The 16,816-nt window shown below is 42.1% G+C and overlaps 1 protein-coding gene across 1 annotated transcript in view; it reads left to right on the top strand.

Annotated features, from left to right (window-relative positions):
- ANO2 (anoctamin 2) overlaps window positions 1–16,816 on the top strand; it is a 262,392-nt gene that overhangs the window by 58,218 nt on the left and 187,358 nt on the right. The window contains exons 3-5 of the mRNA XM_075120949.1: window positions 5,856–6,007; window positions 7,953–8,007; window positions 9,342–9,393. Coding sequence (XP_074977050.1) covers window positions 5,856–6,007; window positions 7,953–8,007; window positions 9,342–9,393 — 259 coding nt within the window. The remainder of the gene's footprint in view (window positions 1–5,855; window positions 6,008–7,952; window positions 8,008–9,341; window positions 9,394–16,816) is intronic.

Genomic DNA, 16,816 nt, shown 5'->3' with positions numbered 1-16,816 from the left:
GCCAACAGATCTCTGCCTGAGGAGACTGATAGCAGACTTACTCATAGAAATACTAATTTTGCAAGTGCAATTTTTTTTCTCAACCCTGGCCTCCCACCTGTCAATAATGAACAATTAGTGAAGGGTAAGGGTAGGATAAGGGTATTTGTGTAGCCAAATGTGTATATTTTTGTCATATTTGAACAAAAATGACTATATTTAGAGAGAATCTTCTTTATCCCATATCTCCTTTATCAACTGATTTTGATAAAATTTGAAATGAAATCAGTGTTTTCTTTTTTAGAGACCCCTCATATCATGAGGCCTTAAACTGTAGTTTAGTTCTCTTATGTGTTAATCCAGCCTTGCTTCTGGGGTGGGAGGGGAACCTCTATTCAAATTCCTTCTCCACATTGGGCAGAACGGGGAATTGAACCTGGATCTCCCACATCTCAGATGAGTGCCCTAGCCACTTGGGGCATGTCTACACTAGAAACATAAGTCAACCTATGTTAGGTTGACTTACAACCACCGCAGTAATTACTGCCGTAGTTCATGTCCACACTACCCTCCTTCTATCTGTGGTGCGCATCCCCACCAGAAGCACTTCCACTGATTTAAGAGAAGCAGTGTTAGGGGGCTAGCTGTGGTGGGGAGCAGGGAGCTCGTGGCAGGGAGCTCCCAGAAGTAGGGACCGGAGAGCTGAGAAATAGGGGGGCAGCCGGGCTCCTGGCGGTGGGGTACAGGGAGCTGAGAGCCAGGGGGCAGCCAGACTGAAGGCAGTGGGGAATGGGGAGCTGGGAGCCTCCAGGCAGTACCAGGGCTCCCCATGGGGAGTGGTGAGCCAGGAGCCTGTGGGCAGCAGCCTAGTAAGGAGCGGGGGCTGGGTGGACGCAGCCCAGATTGGATTGGGGAGCAGGGAGGCCAGGCAGCAGCGTGGCTGGGAGCCGGGAGTGGAAACCCGAGGGGCAGCTGGGCTTTGAGCGGGAAGTGGGGTGGGTGCAGCTTGGCTGGGAGCAGAGCACCTGAGGGGCAGCTGGGCTCTAGCTGGAGCCCCCCACCCCCTCCCCGGTGTCAAGAATGACAGCCAACAACCGATGTAAGCAATGCAGTGTCTACCCGGACACTGCCTCACCCTACCTACACTGACGTAAGCCCTACACCTCTCATGGAGGTGGAGTTATAATGTCAATGGACTAGTGCAATTACATCGGCGGAAACAAGGCTGTCGTGTGTCCACTAACATAATTAGATTGATGTAAGTGGCCTTATGTCAACCTAACTATGTAGTGTAGACCAATCCTGGGCTAAACGATATAAAGCAGGCACCACCTCCTTCTCTGCCCATTTTTTGAATGGCGCCTAAGTCCTAAAACACACTTTTTGCCAAAAAAATATGTGGTGACTTTGTGTCAAGTCCAAGAATAGTTTCCAATCAAACAAAATTGCATTTTTTGACAAATAAGCTATTTATTTGAAAAATTTCACCCAGCTCCACTTATTAATTGTCTAGTTTCTGCATTCCTGCAGGGAGACAGGCTAGGCTTGGGCATTTGACTGGTCCAAAAATAATTGGTCAATTGACCAGTCAACTATTGATCAAACAATGTCAAAAATGGATAAATATTTTAAAGCACTAATTCATTGGAACAAAAACAACAGTGAAAACAAAACAAAAGAAGAAAAGCCAGACTTTATGATCTCCAGTAGGCTTAGCCTTGGATAGATTCTTATGCCTAATTACAAAAAAATAAGTTACTTAACTAAGTTACTTTAACTCAAAAAGTGTGCAACTCCATGAAATGAAGTTCAACCCCCCAAAAGAATGGTACCATGATGCAATCAAAAAGGTAGGCTGCCGTCTACCCCCAGGCAGTTTTGCTGGAATATTTGACAGGATTTGACTGTGATCAAACAATAGCCGGTCAATTGACCAGTCAATCAGTATTATTAGACTGGTGAATTGACAGGCTTGCCAAGCCTAAAATTGTCAATCTCATGTTCAAGTATCAGCCTTTGAGGACCAAGTACTATCAACTAGCCTCCTGTGGCCCATGCCTACATATGTGCACACACCATACAGAGTTATTGTCCTCCTCTCAGTTACAGGTAGACACACAAGCAGTTTCCCTCTTCATGAATACACATATATCACAGTCACTCCATATCTAAATATGCCCATTCTTTATATAGTGTAGTCCCAAACACCAGTGGCTTGGTTGTGGACAGTGAATATTGGTGTCTAAAAGTAGAGGAAACAAATATTCAATCAGTATGATATTTTGGGGTGCAAAGCTGACCAGTGAGGGCCTATGTCACCCTCACAATGCTTTGCTACTGTAGCTCCCACTGGGGCCGCTCACAAACAGCATTCAGGTCACACCCTGAGTGCCTATGTGTAGCTGCAGCCTGCCAGCCACACATCAGTGACACTCTGGCTTCCACCAACTTTGGTTACCACCTGCAGGGGAGCCCAACACTGTCCCAGTCCCAGATTTTCCCCCAAAATGTATGTTCTGCACTGTCCAGCCCTCTCCTGGACAATCCAAATATATTAGGTCTGTTGCTCATCTAAGGGGACCAATGTACAACAGTCTGCTACGTTAAATGGAGTTACCCAAACAATTCACATCATTGGATTAGTTTTACTTAAAGAATAAAACAAGTTTATTTACTTCCAAAGAGAGAGATTTTAAACGAGCATAAGTATAAAACATAAAAGTCAGAAATGATTACAAGAGCAATACAGATTAAATGCTTCCTAGTACTAAAATTTAACAAAGTAGACTTGGTTCAAGTAGAAACCCTTACCATGTGTTTCCAGTAATATTGCTCACTAAATTTTCAGGCCAGGATCGGCTCCCAAAATCCAAAGGCTGTTTCTTTTGTGTTCTTGGGTGAAAGACAGAGGCTATGTCTACACTACAGCTTATGTTCACATAACTTCTGTCATTCAGGGGTGTGAATAAACCACCACCCCAAGCAACATAAGTTACACTGACATAAGCACCAGTGCAGACAGTGCTATGTTGTTGGTGGAGGAAGCTCTCCCTTCATAGCTACTGCCACTTGCTCGCAGGGGCTGGAGTAGTTAAGCCGAAGGGAGAGCGTGCTCTCTCTCTCTCTCTTCTGTTGGCTTAGAGTGACTACATTAGAGAGCTTTCAGTGGCACAGCTGCACTGCTGTAAACTCTAGAGCAGGGGTGGCCAATCTGTGGCTCCGGAGCCACATGTGGCTCTTCAGAAGTTATATGCGGCTCCTTGTACAGGCACCGACTCCGGGGCTGGAGTTACAGGCGCCAACTTTCCAACGTGCCGGGGGTGCTCACTGCTCAACCCCTGGCTCTGCCACAGGCCCTGCCCCCACTCCACCCCTTCCTACCCCCTTCGCTGAGCCTGCCATGCCCTCGCTCCTCCTCCCTTCCCCCCCCCCCCAGAGCCTCCTGCATGTCAGGAAACAGCTGATTGGGAGTGGGAGGCGCTGCTCGGCAGGGCTGCCGGTGGGTGGGAGGCGCTGGGAGCTTGGGGGGGGGGGGGGGAGCTGATGCGGGGCTGCTGACATATTACTGTGGCTCTTTAGCAATGTACATTGGTAAATTCTGGCACCCTCTTGGGCTCAGGTTGGCCACCCGTGCTCTATAGTGTAGCCGTACCCAAAGAGGTGGATATACAGAGGTACCTTGGGATGTTTTTGTCCTTCCCTTTGACAGCACAGTGACCTTTTGAAATGCATTTTCCTGAGGGTTACCCCTACCTAAAGTTCACTCCCACTGTGTGGATAGAGACAGGTTTCAGAGTAGCAGCCATGTTAGTCTGTATTCGCAAAAAGAAAAGGAGTACTTGTGGCACCTTAAATTGGTTAGTCGCTAAGGTGCCACAAGTACTCCTTTTCTTTTTGAATAGAGACAAGAAGTCTGGTGGTGAAAGAGGTTCCATGCTGTTGTTTTGCTAAGATGTAGATCTGTTTGTTCCTGCTCTGCTTCCTTGCCAAAGAATGGCTACTTGCTAGGTGATTGCCCATCAACTTTGATGACACCTGATTAGAGACATCAGCTTGTCCTTTGTCTTTGAGAAACAGGTTTACCCACTCCGCAGACTTGCCTGGTAAACACACTTCAGTCATGATTTCAACCTATGTTCATAATTTTACATATAATGTTGTGACATACATTTCACAATGATAATACTGACTGGAGAGTTATTAGTTTTCAAATGATACCTCTCAAGGCATGTTTTGCACAAAGATTCCTACAGTGGTGTGTAGGGAGTGAATCAGGCATGTCATCAATCACAGTCACGAGTTGAATGAAATGGAATATGTAAGACAGAGATGATGAACTGCTGTATTCAGCTTGGAGTAAAAATGCGTACCATTGGAAGAATCTGGAACATGTCTAGTAGTTATGTAAATGATGGGTAAAGTGGTCAGAAAAGAGGTCTATGTGAGTGTAAATGGTAAAGTAGCGCAACTTACACTGCCTGTTTTATCTTAGGTCTGGTCTACACTCGGGAGTTAGGTCGATGGGAGACAGCTTACGTCAACCTAATTAAGCAGCACAGAGTCAAGATTGATGTAGTTAGGTCGACGCAGTTTCAGTGTAGACACAACGTTGCTTACGTCGACGGTTAGTGGCTTTTAGGAGCCATCCCACAACGCTGACAGTACAATTGATACAAGCGCTCCTGGTGAGGATGTGCCTCACCGACACAAAGAGGAAAGTATAGACATGCACAAGTAATGCACTTCCTGCAGTGGCTGTATGCCAATGTATGTTTGGTCAACTTAATTTGGCCTTACACTTTCTTGTTAGTTGCTTTTCCTGCTACCCCTTTTACCTTTCTGTCCACTAGTCATATAACTTGGACTTATTTTGCACACGTTAATGCCAAATGGGTGCAAGTTGCACATTTTTCTATGGTTACACTCATTTAGCCCCTTTTTCTGACTGGTTTACACTTGATGTGTAAACCACACTACACTTGATGTGTAAACCACACTACACTTGATGTGTAGCCTTGAATGGATACAAATTTAAATTCGCGGATGCAGATATCCACGGATATAAACTGGTGTCCATGGAACTGCAGGGCTCTCCCAGGAACCACAGTGGCGAAAGGAGCAGAATGTGGGGTCGCTGCTCCCAGGAGCCAGTGCCCCATGCCGGCAGCTCCTCCGGCGTGGTTGTATCACCCGTAGCCCCACCCCGAGCCCTGCCCCCATCCCGTCAATGCAGCTGCCTGCGTCTCCTGTCTGGGGGCATGTGTGCTGCTTCCACACACTAGCGTGACCAGGGACAGTTGCTGGTGAGCCTGGTGCCTGTCCCAGTGAGTGGGGCAGGGGACGGTACAGCCATGCTGGAGGAACAGGGTTCTGGCTCCTGGGAGCGGTGGCCTCGCATTCTGCTTCTTTCGCCACTGCGGTTCCCTGGAGAGCCCTGCGGTTCTGCGGATACTGATTTATATCTGCGGATATCCGCATCCACAGTATAAATTTGTGTCCATTTAGGGGTCTATTGATGTGTAATTTAGTCCACTGCTGAATTTGGCCTTGTAGGTTTATGCTATTCTTCCAGTGAGTGGCTGAATAGGAGGTTATTGTCTGACCATTGTCTCACCTCCTGAGGTGCTTGAGAACTACTGTGCATAACGACATTATTTGAAGCCTTGGAACTGGACCAGAAATATGGCTGATGTAACCTAAAGCACAAGGGACAGCGTCTGATCTCTCTTACATAGGAGTATATCTTCAGGGACTCCACATACTTTAACTCCATTTTTAAACTATTTTAAATGGGACCAGAGTCCATCTCACGTATGTATTTTTTAATGCACATTTTGAAAGTCATTTGATAACGTACATGGTTTTTACTCCTTTAGATGTATGAAATTAAAGAAGAAGGAGGAATTCTCAAGAAGCTCTATGAAATATGGCAGAAAACTACAAAGCCTCTGCAGCCCAAGGTGCCACAACAAAACAACACAAAGATGAAAAGTTTGTCTTACCCCTTTTCCAGAGAGAAAATATATTTGTGAGTATTTTAAAATGTAAAAGCCATTTAAGCAGACTGTAAAATTCTGTTGGTATCCTTCTTCCATTGTAAGACCTAGTACTTAAGTAAGTATCTGATTGAAAATCCAAGCACCTCTTGACACATCAGGTATTTTGGTTCCCAATATGAACTTTGTGGCTTAGGTCCATCTCCACATCTGAGTTGAACTCTGCCCTCAGATATGCATATGCAGCTACTATTGAGGTAAATGAAAGTTGACTGCTTTTAAGTAGAATTTACCCCTATGGGTCAAATTCAAAAGTGAGTCTAAGTAAGTCTAGTAAGAGTCTAAGTTTGGTAACCTATGCCATCTGCTTCCCCTCACTTACAGTACCTTTAGTCTCACTATCGACTTCCTTCAGCTGACATACCTGGAGCCTGATTTTCCAATTAAATTAGTGCAAATCAGAAATAAGTCCAGTAAAGTTAATGGAGTTATACTGGTGTAAATGAATGGCAAAGCAGAGCCCCTGCAATTCTCACTCACCCTTACTTATCATTGTGTAACTTACACACCTTGTCACATCACCTCTGAATTTGGCCTTATAAGTCAGTGTAATGGAAGGTGAGTTGATGTAACTTACATGCCAAGAGATCAGAAGAGAGGCATAGCAAGAAAAGCAACTAACAAGAGGATGCAAGATAGACCAACTCCCTCTTTAACTGGCATCTTCGTTCAGTTCCTTGATGTGTAAGTTACACAAATGTAGACTATGTTGCACGTGCACATTAGTAAGGTATAAGGTACTCTCAATTTATGTGAATCTAACTTATACTGCTTGTTGGTTTTTGTGGGTTTGGACAGGATATAAGTTAATGCAGAATTTCTCTCACTGTATGTAACTGCTTCCATTGGATAAGACACTTATGACTGGGTGGGCAACAGAAGGGGTTGTATTCAATGAAGTAGGTGTGTTTTTAACTTGAATTGAAAGTACCAAATAAATTATGAGTAGGAAAAGTAACCATGCAGTCTAGCTTGTAAAAAGATATAACTTATAAAGAAGCATGTTTTTTTTCTTTCTGGTTAGATTAGATTTATGAAAGTAATTAGAATTTGGCCAATACTATGCAAATAAGGAATTCTTGCTACCTGCCCTTCCACCCACAATAATACGTTTGGGCCTAATATGATGTTTAACAGTTCTTATTACCTCATTAAGAACTGGTTCCCTGCAGTTATGTCTGACATATAAAGTCATATAAATATAATGACCTACCACATCATTTGTTGCCCTTTCTGACAATTTTCATTAAAACTGAATACATGTTAAGTCAGCTAGAGGGAGTAAACTGGCAAAGTTAATTTCATTGATGAGGATTCCTGGGTTGGTTAGCAGTTATTTATGGAATAATATAATAATTACATAACTGTTACGGATTGATTGTATGGAAGCAAATGTAGTATTGACTTCTTAGTCATCCTGAAAAAGAGTAATGAACATCTGCATTAAGGCTAGTTGAAATCTGATTATATTAATTGAGTCAAGGAATGTTAGAACACTGTGGTTATTTTATAAGGGAAAAAATGTAGAATGTCAGTCTATGTAAACAATAAAAACGTTCTTTACCAAAAGGTATTTTACATTTGGATAATGTTTCTGCATTAACTCCTCCTCCTCCTCCTTTCAACCTGTGTAAGCCACAGTATTCTTAATACTCTGAAATCTTTGTAGAGTTCAATAGAGTCAGGCAACCTTCTGTCTTAAAAGACCACCTTAGAGTATCCACAAATACACAGAGTTCTGCTTCACCTCCCTCTCCTCTAAGCAGCTGGTTTTTCTCAAGCCTTTGCTTGAATGGTCACTTAATACAGGTTTGGTTGTCATTGTTTCAGATGGAGTCTTAATCAAATTGTTGTATGATCCTATTCATTAGTAGCATTCATGAAAACGTAACTAATCTTGTCTCTCAACATTTCAAGGTACAACATTAAAGACAAAGACACATTTTTCGACAATGCTACCCGCAGTCGAATAGTAAGTAAACACAAGTAGCCTCAGTATTGATAGAATCTTCTGTGCTCAATGGTACCTGTTTCCACAATGAATGCACTTGGTTCCTCTTGCTGACTTCATCACTATTTGCTTATTGTTTCATAGCAACAGAAAAGTACAATCAGGTGTGACAGATCCATACAGTTGGTAAACAAACCATCTGTCTCAGAATTGCTTGGAAACGAGTGCAGTCTTCATATGTATAATGTTTTAATTTTGTCATGCTTCCTAATGTATTTATTTAGATACTGTGGTAAATATGAAAAGAAGAGCCAGATTCTGCTGTCACTTAAACTGGTGTAAATCTGGAATATTTCCACTTAATTCCTTGCAGGATTTGGCTACAGGTTTTAGAGCCAGAGCCTAAGAAGGTATAAATCACCATAGCACCATTAATTTCGATGTCATTACACTAATTTACAGCAGCTGAGGATTTGACCTATCTATAGTATTTCTAGGCTCTCTGGATTCATAACATAAGCAAAATTATTACAGTGTACAGCCAATCATTCCTATTCTATACCAAGATAAAAGTAATGGAAAAGTGAACAAAAATAGATACAACTCCTGCTTATCTTAGTTTTGTTCCTAGTTCTGCCACTCCTCTCTGGTGGGTGACTGTGGCAAGTCACTCCCCGTCTCTGTGACACAGTTTCATGGTCTGTAAAAATGGGAATAATGATAATGAGCTCCTTCGTATAGCACTTTAAGACCTACTAATGAAAAATGCTATATGAGTAAAGGCAAGTAGGATTTAGCCAAATATCAGTTCTTTTTCAGGAATCCTTGTGACAATATTTAAAAGCATAGAAAAGACTGGAGGCCAGATTCTCAGCTGATGTAAATGTCATAGATTCAATGAAGGAAGTGGAACTTAACTGGTGTAAATTAGCACAGGTCTGTTGAAGTCAGTGGAGCTACTCTACTTTATAACATGTGAGAATTTGGACTGATATTTTGAACTTTTTCTTCAAGAGAAGAGATATAATCTATGAGTTGTGCCTTCTGGAGAGGTAATTGTTAGTAAATATATTACTAAACCAGTGGATTCAAATATTATTCATAGATGTAACCTTCTTAGGTTTTTTTATAGCACTTTAGTAAAACTTTCTATTTACTTAAAAATTTAAATGCAATAGTCCTAAACAATATATTTATACATGAGTCAACCACAGGACTGATTTAAATATTGCTACAAATTAACTACAGAAGAACATCTTATTTTTATGTGTAGGTCTGTGGCTTGTGCTGGCACTGTAATTAACATAATCCTAAGAGATAAAATGTTTGTTGCATACTGTTTTTTCTTTCTATAGGTACGTGAAATTTTAAAGCGTACATCTTGTACAAAGGCCGAAAACAGTATGGGTAAGAGAAAATTAACAATGTTATATCTATGTTGTTTTGAAGGTGATTGTTTTCAATAATTCTATTTTAATACAATTTAAAATAATCAAAATATTTGTCTAACAGAATATAAGAATGTACTAATGCATTTTCACATGAACTAGACTTTGAAACAGAATACATATTCTTAACAATAAAATTAGTCCTAGGGATACAGTACTGTCCCTTTTTCTGATGAACCACATAGTGTTAGAAAGTAAATTGTCATCTTTTGAACAATTACTTTTAAAGACTCTCTAGCGGATTAGAAAGAGACAAGCCTTTAAATCAACAGTGTTCATTTGTGTTGTGAACATAAATCTATTCACCCCTTAGTGCCACCTGGCAAGAGGGTACAGGCATATTTAGCAGTTCTTGATCCGATCTTGGGAATTGTGCTGACAAAACTTAGAGACACATGTCTCACTGTAAAAGTGTCAAAATGTAGACTAGGAGCTGCCAAAATTCCATATTACGACACTGGGTAGGAGGTAGCCAATTTTCTCCTGATCCCTTGAAAGTGGAAGCTATTATTAACTGTCTTATACCCTACACTAAAACCCAAGTCCAGGCTTACATAGGTTTGGTTGACTGTTACCACTGATTTGTACATGGTTTCAGTGCTATTGTGTCTGCTATCACAAACTTTTGCAAAAAGACAAAGCCATATAAAATAGCGGGGACAAAATTTGTCAGAAAGGTTTTGATGAGGTAAAGGAAATGCTGTCAGGTAAGCCTGTTCTGGCCAGTTCACATGCTGACAAAATGTTTGAACTGTGTCCTGATGTATCAGACACAGTTTTAGGTGCAGTTCTGATGAAAACTGGTTTGGTACAGTTTCAAACAGCATCCCATTGCATTGTCGAATAAAAAACTGACACCCACTGAATGGAATTATTCTGTCATAGAAAAAGAGTGTTATGCTTTGTGTGCGCAGTCAAGCAGTTGAGGCGCTCCTATTTAACAGAAAATTAAGACCATTCTGAGAAATCGTTCTCCATAGGTATGGCTTCACCGAAACAAATATACCAAGTCCAAATTGCTGCGCTGGAGCATTCTCTTCAAGAATGTGACATGGAAAGTGTATGTATTAGAGGAAGAGAAAATACAGTGGCAGACACAAAGTCCAGGCAAGAAGGTCATGACCTGATGCCTATGGATCAGCCAGTGGCTAATCCTACTGCATCATTATAAGAGGAGAGGTATAACCCAAGAATCCCTCAGTGCCAACTGGCAAGAGGGGTACAAGAATATCCTGATCCTGGTATGTATATTTTGGTTCACCAAAGAATATCATGTGAGATCTTAAATGAAAGCCAGGCTCATGTTTGTCATTGATAGCATTGTGAAATTATTGTATAGACACTATGTAAGGAGTATGTTGAAAATATGTTCCTAAAGTCTGTATCAAGACAGAGTTGACAAACAGGTTTTCTGCCAGATAGAAGATGGTTATTCAGCTATCCCATGTAAATTAAGCATTGTAAGCCAGCACAATGGAAACCCATTTATGTAGAAAGTTGCAAAGGGGGATGCAAAATGTACAGGGAAGAAGCAGGACTTAGGAAAAACAAGCATTGGAGGGTGTGTGGGGAGGAAAGGTGAGTGTTACTGTCCCTAAGAACAGATAATGAACTTGGGGGATATAAGCAGAAGGCAAGGAGACACCCCTTTATCCTGCACTTAGGAAGTAAATGGACAGCACATTTACATTCATGAAAACAGGATCTCAACCAGGCTTGGTTGAAATGCTGCAAAGGACATTTGGGATGAGATACATTTCTTTAGACAGAAGGTTAGACTGCTAAGTTTAGTCTCTAGAAATCATGTTATGATTTTGTTTTATATGTAACCCTTTTATTTCCATTATCTTCTCTCACTTTCCCTTGCATCTTGAATTCTTGATAATAAATTTATGATGGTTTTCACTATAAATGTAACTCAGTGCTGTGGTATTATACAAGGAACTGATCCTAAGTTGAATCATTCAAACTGGTGTGTATACTGTTCCTTTGGGGAAAGTAGACCTGGTATTTCTCTGAGTGTTCTGTAGATAAGAGGCTGGAACTACAGGGAATACTTCAAAGGGGGAAGGGGTGCACCTATTGTTAACTTGCAAGGCAAAGTAAGGGCTGGCATAGCCCAGACGAGTTTGTTTGGGTGGCTCATAGGTATTGGTGTTAGGGAGCTGACGTCCAGTTAAGCACCAGCAAGTCTCCCTCTCGCTGGAGGCAGGTGACCCTCAGTCCTGGGTACCCTGAGAATTGTCACATCTGTCCATAGGCAAAATGAGTGTAGTGCATCATAAATGTGGCCAAATTATACCTCATGCAACTTCTTTGGCCTCCATGGAGTTGCACGGTGTGTGCACAAAGCACAAAGCTTTGTCCATGGAGTGGGTTACTTTAAGCTGAGGTTAGTTACTAAAATAAATATTTCACACAATAAAGATAATTAGGGTCTGACTTTCCTCTCATTCTGGTTTTACACCAAGGTGACTCTATTAACTTTAATGGCTACCCCAATTTCAGTGAAGTTACTCCTTATTTATATAATCCACTGTGGAAGTGGATTAATCTAAACCAACAAAAGGCACTGGTGCAGAATAAGAGTTTCCAGATGTAGAGTTAGTGTGGAATAGCTATTGTGCTTTAAATTCACACCCTAGTTTAGATAAACCCTGAAATATCTATCTATTTTATGGACTGGGTAGCACATTTGGTTAGAAAAGTGTAATTTATCTCTCGAGTCCTTGGTCCAAATTTTACCTTGGGTCACAAGTGATAATGGCTCTGGCTCATTTAGCCACCTCACAAAATACGTTACACAGTTCATCAGAACTCATAGTCTATGCTCAAGAGAGATGAGACTGCAATGGCAGGAGGGATGCCAGTTGGGATTAGAGCTGAATGAATGATTGATTTTTCAAATTGGCTACTGAATGAAAAAAAAATGGGTTGACCCTAAATGCTTTCCTCGACAACACAAATTTATATACAGTCTGTTTTTTCTTTAATAGAAATAATATGCACACAACTTGCCACCTCAAATAGAGTTTCCCAGACACTTCAGTTTAAACACACTGGATTAGACAAAACAATTAAACATGTTTATTAACTGCAAAGAGAGAGATTTTAAGTGAGTGAAAGTAATGAGGTATAAAAGTGAGAAATGATGACAAGAAAATAAAGTTAAACTGCTACTTGTGCCTAACTTAACAAACTATATCAGATTCAAGCAAAGTTTCTCACTATATGCTTTCAGCAGTCTTACGGACTAAACCCTCTATATCAGGGCCCTTTCTCCCAAAATTAAATGAAGGCTCCCTTTGTCACTTCCGGTGTTGTGAATGTGATGGTCAGGGAGAGAGTGTCTTGGAGTGTTTGCTCCTCCTTTTTACAGTTTCAGTTCCCCTTTTGAAAAACATTTTCAGCTGGATACAAGAGACAAAAAAGTCTATGTGGAAGGATGTTCCATCCTGCTTTTTTCTCACCTGTTTGAACTTCCTTTGTCTCCTCTTCCCATTTGATGACTGTTTAATGCTGAAATACAATTAAGCTGAACACACATTCCTTTGTTTGTGACAGACCTGTTTGCCAAACTCAGTCTGGAACATGTACTAATAACTCCATACAGTGGAATCGTATAACTTCACATACAAGGTTGCCACATATATTTTATCAGGACAATATTGACCAGCAAACTGAGTTTTCAAATTATACATCCCAAGGCATAATTTGTACAAAGATTATTACAATAGTATGTAAGGTGTAGACACAAGTATATTGTGTCACAAGGGCTTTTTGTGGTGGTTTAAGACAGATGAAGACTGCATGGAGTGCTTATTCACTGCTCCTTATTTCATGTTGTATTTGAATGGTATGTGGTCCTCGTGGACAGTTTTGACCTTTGCTTTTGTGTTCCATATCAACGATTACTGATAATACTAGTTTATTAGACTTCAGCTTCCACGCATTTGAACATTGCTTTGTAGCTATGAACTTCTCCTAAGGGGCTATCTCCCCTGATTGTTGTATGGAAATTAGGAAAATCAGTAGTTGCCATTTCTATATTAATTAAATAATTCCTGGATTTAATGATGGTCTCAAGAGCACCATAGACCAGTGGCTCACTGGGTTCCTTAAGCATCCTAATTTTGTTAATCTTTTATGGTTCCATCACTTCCTTGTCGTCGAGATATGGCAATGGCAACAGGAACCCTAATAGCTACAGTTGTTTTCCACGATTGTATGTGTATTATACATATTGGACAACGGCATAATAACACACTTAACACTTACAAGTGGCCCAGTTTATTGTTCAATTCTACAGTTGTACAAGATCACATCTGCTGCTCTTTAGGCTGGTGCATGCTGTTGTGCAATAAAAAGTTTAAGGAAATGTTTTCTTCTAACTTAATTTTTAACATGTTATAAGCCATGCAAAGCACCAACTATTCTCCATAGTGGACTTGGTATATTCCAAGTTGGAGATTTAAAAATCATCCCATTTCCCAGTAATATCAATTGAAATAGGGATCAGATTTTATTTTCTGTGTACAAGATGGGAAATGTATTGGTAACGCTTGATTAATTTAAAAAATGGAGAACAGGATTTTGCTGAAACTTTCCAGAATAATTCTCATTTGGCCATGAGAGATTTGACAGCCCCAAAGAATAACTTTTGTAGGTAATTTTTCAGTACAGTGGAAAAATAAGGATCTGAAATAGACTAGCAGACTTAACCTTAACTGTTGTATCATATAATTCTGTCTCTGGTTGGGTTGTCCACAGGGACTGAATACGAGGACCTTTGCTCAAATTAAAGGATGAGGTCCATTAGGTGAACTCGTATACTTCTATGTGTGGTCTAGTCACTAGATGGGGCAAAGAGCCATGTTAGCATGGGTTACAATTGAGCTCTCAATTTTTTCCCATCTAACTTCCCACCTGACAACTGTGTGCTCACTGGGAGTAAACAGATTCTGTACTGGTGCAACTCTTGTGCACAGCCATGGATCTGGAGAACGCAGACCAAACTACTTCCTCCTGTGGGCAGAGTCTTAAATCAAGACAGATAACTTTGCATTGTGATGAAAAAGGAAGTTGTGGAAGTTCCAGCATTTGGTACATTTAAAACTAGATTTGACTAAAGGTTAGTAAGATTGTTCTGTAGTGTACATTTACTACAACAGGGAGACAAACTAGGGCCCTGTCTACAGTACAGAGTTTTTTCAACAAAATTTGCCTCTTGTTGACAAAACAGTGGACACGTACACACTGCGAAGCGACTTTTGGCACCAAAAATGCCCTGTTTTGGTGACAAAATAAAACCACCTCGATGAGAGACATAAGGCATTTTGTGCAAAATTTTTGTTGACAAAGTGCCAGTGTAGACACCATGCTTGATTTTATTGCTTTAATTGGCCTCCAGGATGTATCCCACTATGTCCATCCTGATTGCTGTGGTCAGCAGTTTGAACTCCACTCCCCTGCAGCCAGGCAAACAACCATCTGCCCCTCCCCCTTAGAAGCCCTGGGAATTTTTGAAATTCCATTTCCTGTTTGCTTGGCGTGGAGAGGTCTCATAGCATCTTTCAAGGTGACCATGGTGGGTTATCGCAGCCAACGCTCTCCTGCTTGGACCACTGTGGAGCTGCTGGATCTGGTCAGGATATGGGGAGACGAGGCTGTTCAGTCCCAGCTGCACTTGAGCCATCGGAATTTTGATATCTACGGGCAGATTTCTCGAGGCTTGTGTGAAAAGGGCTATGATCGGGACAAGCTGCAGTGCAGAGTGAAGATAAAGGAGCTGAGGCAGGTGTACCATAAGGCGAGGGAGGCAAACTGTCACTCCAGTGCTGCACCTAAGACCTGCCCATTTTCTAAGGAGCTTGATGCTATCCTTGGTGGCAATCCCACCTCCACCACCAAGAGCACCGTAGCCTGGAGGTGGTCCTGGAGGTGGCGGAAAGGAGACCTAACCCGGGGGATGAAGTCATTGATGAAGAGGTGGAGTTAAACAACAATGTGGCTCTCCCAGCGGGGTCGCCCAGTGGGGCAGGCAGCCAGGAACTGTTCTCTGCTCCGGAGTGGGAGGTGGGTTCAGGGTATAGAAATGTACAAGGCTGGCTGCGTTTCTGTGTGCTGGACATATCCCCGTGTAGCTAATCAGTATGGTGGAACAGGCTGTTGATGCACTCTGAGATCTCACGGGAATCCTCCAGAGAGATCTCTAGGAAAGTTTCCTGGAGGTACTCAGCAATCGTCTGCTGAAGGTTCCTTGGCAGAGCTGCTTTGTTCCTTCCCCCGTTGTAGGAAACTTTCCCATGCCATTCAGCAATCACTTGTGCAGGGACCAAAGCAGCACACAAGTGAGCAGCATAGGGACCAGGGCGGAAGCCACAAGCATGTAGTAGATGTGCCCTCGCTTCCCTGCTTACCCTCAGCAGTGAGATATCTCCTACAAAGACCCCCGCCTGTGGAAAAGTGTTATGTTACCAGAGGTGTATTTTACTTAAATGTTTCAATGTTGCACGTGAATCATGCTCCTGTGCATTGTTCCTTGTTCTTTGGCAGATGTGACCTTGAGGAACACTCTCCTGCCACACACACTTGCATTAACACAGCCCCAACAGTCAATTTCCCAACTCCAAATTGATTTGCAACCGACCAGTAGCAGTCTGGAGTTGCCAGCTTCCACACAGTGATTGCCACACACTTCTCTACCGATAGGGCAGCTCTCATTCTGGGGTCTTTGCGCCGCAGTGCTGGGGCGAGCTCCCCACACCATTCCAGGAAGGTGGCTTTCCACAGTCGAAAATTCTGTAGCCACTGCTCGTCATCCCACACCTGCATGACGATATGATCCCACCATTTAGTGCTTGTTTCTTGAGCCGAAAAGCGATAGTCCACCATCTGCAGCTGTTCTGTGAATGTCAAAAGCAATCTGAAGTTGCTCCTATCCATATCACACAGCATGTCAGGCAACTGGGAGTCTTCTTCAGTTAGGAACTTTGATTAACTGCACTACCATCTGCAATGTCTTCATGACAGTTACCAGAGCATAGGAGAGTAGAGCGGGATCCATCCCTTCTCACAAAGAAACTGGGGTGCACAGCAAACAAAGGCCATTGGAAAATGCAGCAAAAGAAAACTGGAAGCCCATGGAATGTGGTGACAGAGAGCAATGGATTGTGGGACATTGAGCCCGGTCCCAAGATGCGTCGCGATCCGCTCCACCTTCCCACAACATCTAGAAGCAGAAGGTGTCAAGCTGGACTGTGGGATCGGTACCCACAGTGAACTGCTCACACTGTCGATGCTAGTGCCCCAAGTGTGGACATGCTCTGCTGACAGAGGGACTGAGTGTGAACATGCAATACCGATTTTTATTATAGTGCTTT

Source organism: Caretta caretta, chromosome 1, assembly GCF_965140235.1.
Source record: "Caretta caretta isolate rCarCar2 chromosome 1, rCarCar1.hap1, whole genome shotgun sequence".
In the NCBI taxonomy this organism is placed as follows: Eukaryota; Metazoa; Chordata; order Testudines; family Cheloniidae; genus Caretta; species Caretta caretta.
The sequence above is the reverse complement of the archived record's forward strand: the minus strand, read 5'-3'. Positions and strand labels throughout refer to the sequence as shown.